The 3,416-nt window shown below is 43.5% G+C and overlaps 1 protein-coding gene across 1 annotated transcript; it reads left to right on the top strand.

Moving 5' to 3' along the window:
* The first annotated feature begins 569 nt into the window (after positions 1-569).
* Positions 570-3,133, top strand: LOC123043878 (uncharacterized). The gene is made up of 3 exons (XM_044466468.1): positions 570-1,743; positions 1,991-2,232; positions 2,318-3,133. Exons 1-3 carry the CDS (start codon positions 603-605, stop codon positions 2,996-2,998), a joined length of 2,064 nt encoding a protein of 687 aa, XP_044322403.1. The 5' UTR covers positions 570-602; the 3' UTR covers positions 2,999-3,133.
* The last annotated feature ends 283 nt before the right edge of the window (positions 3,134-3,416 follow it).

Genomic DNA, 3,416 nt, shown 5'->3' with positions numbered 1-3,416 from the left:
ATGACTTTTTCAAAAAAAGATAAAAGTTAAAATTTTCTTTAAAAAATGTTCAATTTTTTGAAGAAGTTTAATGAAATATGGAAAAAATCACGAATTTGAAAAAAGTTCACGACTAGGAAAGTGCATAAATTTGAACAAAGATCACTAAAATGAAATAGTACACAAATTTTAAAAAAAGATTCATAAAATTTTAAAAAAATAACGAATTGAAAACTTCACAAATTCAAAAAAAGTACACGGTTCGTTAAAAGTTCACTAATTTCATCACATTTTTTTTACTAATTTGATAAAAACAAAAAAGGAAAAACAAAGAAGAAAAAGGGAAAAGAAGACGAAATTGAAAAGAGAAAATGAAAACGAAGAATTAAAAGAAAATGAGAAAAACGAAAAACCTGTGCTGGGGAAAAACCGCCCCGAAAAAACCGTCAGAATTTCCGGAAAAAACAAAACGGGAGTTGGGTTTCCTCTGGGCCTGAGGCGTGCCGGTGCGTATCGATACACTTGGCTGGGCTGGGCTAAGCCCGAGAGGCTGTATATAACCATCCCCGCCTGCGCTGTGCACTGAAACCCTAGCTGGTGCCTTTGCCTTCCCCTTAACAAAAATGATCGGCGGCGGTTGGCGGCGGGGGGGAGAAGAAAGGGCGACCGACGGTGAGTCGGCGACCGCAGGGCATTCAAAGAGAAGTAGTGGCAAGTCCGTGTTAAGCGAGGAGCTCTATCAGGGTGTCTACATGGCTGCAAACTCCATTCAGGAGAGTATCCTCTGGATCCAGGCCCAGGAGAAGAAGATGGTTGCGATTGGATGTCGCGGGGACTCCGCGGATCACAAGAATCTGTTGGAGTTGAAATCCGGTCTGTCTGAGTTGTTGGAGAAGCTCTTACGTCTTGCCGAATCCGAGACCCAGAGGAAGATCCGCGCGCAGCAGAACGCCTGTTGGATCGGCAATAAAGGGAAAGCTGAGAAGAGGATCCGATCGATGAAATCGATGGATAGCCAGAGCAAGATTGCCGAGGACGCTGAGATGGAATTTGTAGGGAAGTCATCCAAGAGGACCAGCAGCCAAAGCAGATCCGTGAATAAGCAGAGCAAGATTTGCGACGGTGGCAAATCGATCTTCAATCGGTTCAGGGAGCAGGAGCTGCAGGCCATGAAGGAGCTGTTCGAGGAGCTGCCGGACAATATATCGATGTCCATAGCAGCATCTGTCAAAAACATTATTGAGGCCCAGGCGGAGACCTTGATGGAGGAGAGGGCGGCTGGCTTCAAATTAGGTTTGTTCTCCCGGCGGTTCGATGGCCTGTGGGACTCCATGCGTCAGCTAACCTCGACAGAATTGAAATTCCTAGCGATTTCCATGTTTACTTGTGATGAGTCCTTTGTACGCTGCTGCTCCACATTGAAGTCCATCTCAGCAGTTATCGACAGGCTTGGTGATTGGGTGCCAGAATTGACAGGGGTAATAAGACAGACTAAGAAAGATGAAGCTATCCTCATAAGGGATGTGGATGTGGTAATGAGACAGAATAAGGAAGATGAAGATGTCCTCACAAGGGATGGGGATGTGGTAATGAGGCAGAATAAGGAAGATGAAGATGTCCTCTCAAGGGATGAGGAGGAGGAGGAGGAGGATTTGGATGTGCGTACATATGAGGTGGAGAAGAAGGCTGAGGAGTATTATTTCGCTGCTTATCGTAGATACTGGGAACGTAGACATGGCAATGGTTGCAACTTTGAAGACCCAAGTGAGTAAACATGCATGTATGCTATATGGTCTTAGTTTGCTTTTCTTGTTCTACTTCCCTGTCTCAAGTAATCTAATTCGTTACCTTCAAAAACCAAAAAAAAAAAGTAATCTAATTCGTCTTGTAAGTGCAGAGATTTACTTGACATGTTGATTCTTTGTTTTTCTTGAATGGATCCTAAAAGCAATATGTGTGCTCTTTAGTTAGTTCACGTTAGATTTCTAAGACATCAGTTGGTTGCGTGCAGCGTTATTCAGCCCCATGCAGTTCACCCACTACATGCCAGGCAACGCCGGCCAAACCATAAATGATGCTAAATTATTGAGGACCATGCAGATCTACTCCATTAAAGTGGCAGAAACAAAAGGTATCCCCCTCGAGTGGCCACTGAATGTATATGGTGTGGTTGCTGCCCGAGATGTTGTGGACCATCGTTGCAACCATCTCTTCCTTCGCACTAGGGATGATTGCCAAATCCTTACGGAAGAGGTACTAACGCATATTTGCCTGTTCTTCTTCTTCTTACGGCTTGCAGCTTTGTTGACAAGTTAACGATGAATAATGATGCTTGCAGAATCCTTTTTTGCACTTGACTGGCCCGTCTCGTGCAATTATGTCTGGTGACACTGTTATGATTGAAGTCCAACTACAACTAAAGGGCAGAGTGCAGTCTGAAGATGCAGTATTGATCGGTAAAGCCTTCACTTATGATGATGATGATCATGACGATCATGGTGATAGTCACCTCCAGGGCCTTTGCACAATAGTGTTAAGCTGTGAGCATCTTGAACAATCAGTCCAAGCCACAATCCTCAGTGTCTGTGCTGTACAGGGCTCATTGCCTTGGGGAAATGGCATTGTTTGCTCGGCACTATCTTTAGACAAAACTGAAGTTGGTGTTACAGGCTCGCCTAAGCATGTTTTGCTGTTTGATTCACAAGCTGGAACAATGCCTGAGGATGAAGAGTGTTATCTCGAGCTGTCGAGGAATGTGGTGTCTGTAAAATCAACAGGAGAGCTCACAATTTTCATGAGGGCTGGAGAACTCAGTGGAAGTGTCGTCTTCACACCCCAATCCAGCAACGTAAGTCAAGGACGTTGTAACCTTGGCAATTGTTTAGTGGAGATAACTGTTGCTTGGTCCCTCCTTGTTGAAAGCCAGCATCTTATCAAGCTGAGAGGATCTATAGAGCCTTATGGAAACAAGTTAAGTACATGTATGCCTTTCATGAAACTTGTTAAAGACGCTTGTTGAAGTTGGGTTAACATGTTCTTGGAAATGTAGCCATGCATCTGATGTCGTGTGAATACTCTATGTTCCATCCTGAACTTGTCTGCTACTTATTCCTGTACTAACACTATGTTCCATCGTGGACTTGCCTGCTACTTATTCCTGTACTAACACTATGTTCCATCGTGGACTTGTCTGCTACTTGTTCCTGTACGCTACAAGACTAGCTTGCCTAGCTTGCCTCTTAACTGTGATGGTCTTATGTATGTATTTTTTTCAAAAGAAAAATTAACATTTGCAAAAAACATTTTTGGTGTGCAGGAGCATATGCTCCTAAGAGCCGATTTGGATTTCGGAGCTCTTGAGCCTTATAATAACAAAATCACTACACATACTAAGGGCCTCTTTGATTTGTTGATGTAAAATGAGAGACAGGATCATT

Source organism: Triticum aestivum, chromosome 2B, assembly GCF_018294505.1.
Source record: "Triticum aestivum cultivar Chinese Spring chromosome 2B, IWGSC CS RefSeq v2.1, whole genome shotgun sequence".
In the NCBI taxonomy this organism is placed as follows: domain Eukaryota; kingdom Viridiplantae; phylum Streptophyta; class Magnoliopsida; order Poales; family Poaceae; genus Triticum; species Triticum aestivum.
The sequence above is the reverse complement of the archived record's forward strand: the minus strand, read 5'-3'. Positions and strand labels throughout refer to the sequence as shown.

Excerpts from the sequence above, each read along its gene's own strand:
- LOC123043878 (XM_044466468.1), top strand. The coding sequence starts at position 603 with ATGATCGGCGGCGGTTGGCGGCGGGGGGGAGAAGAAAGGGCGACCGAC. Across the intron at positions 1,744-1,990 it reads TTGCAACTTTGAAGACCCAA|CGTTATTCAGCCCCATGCAG; the intron begins GTGAGTAAACAT and ends GGTTGCGTGCAG. Across the intron at positions 2,233-2,317 it reads GCCAAATCCTTACGGAAGAG|AATCCTTTTTTGCACTTGAC; the intron begins GTACTAACGCAT and ends TGATGCTTGCAG.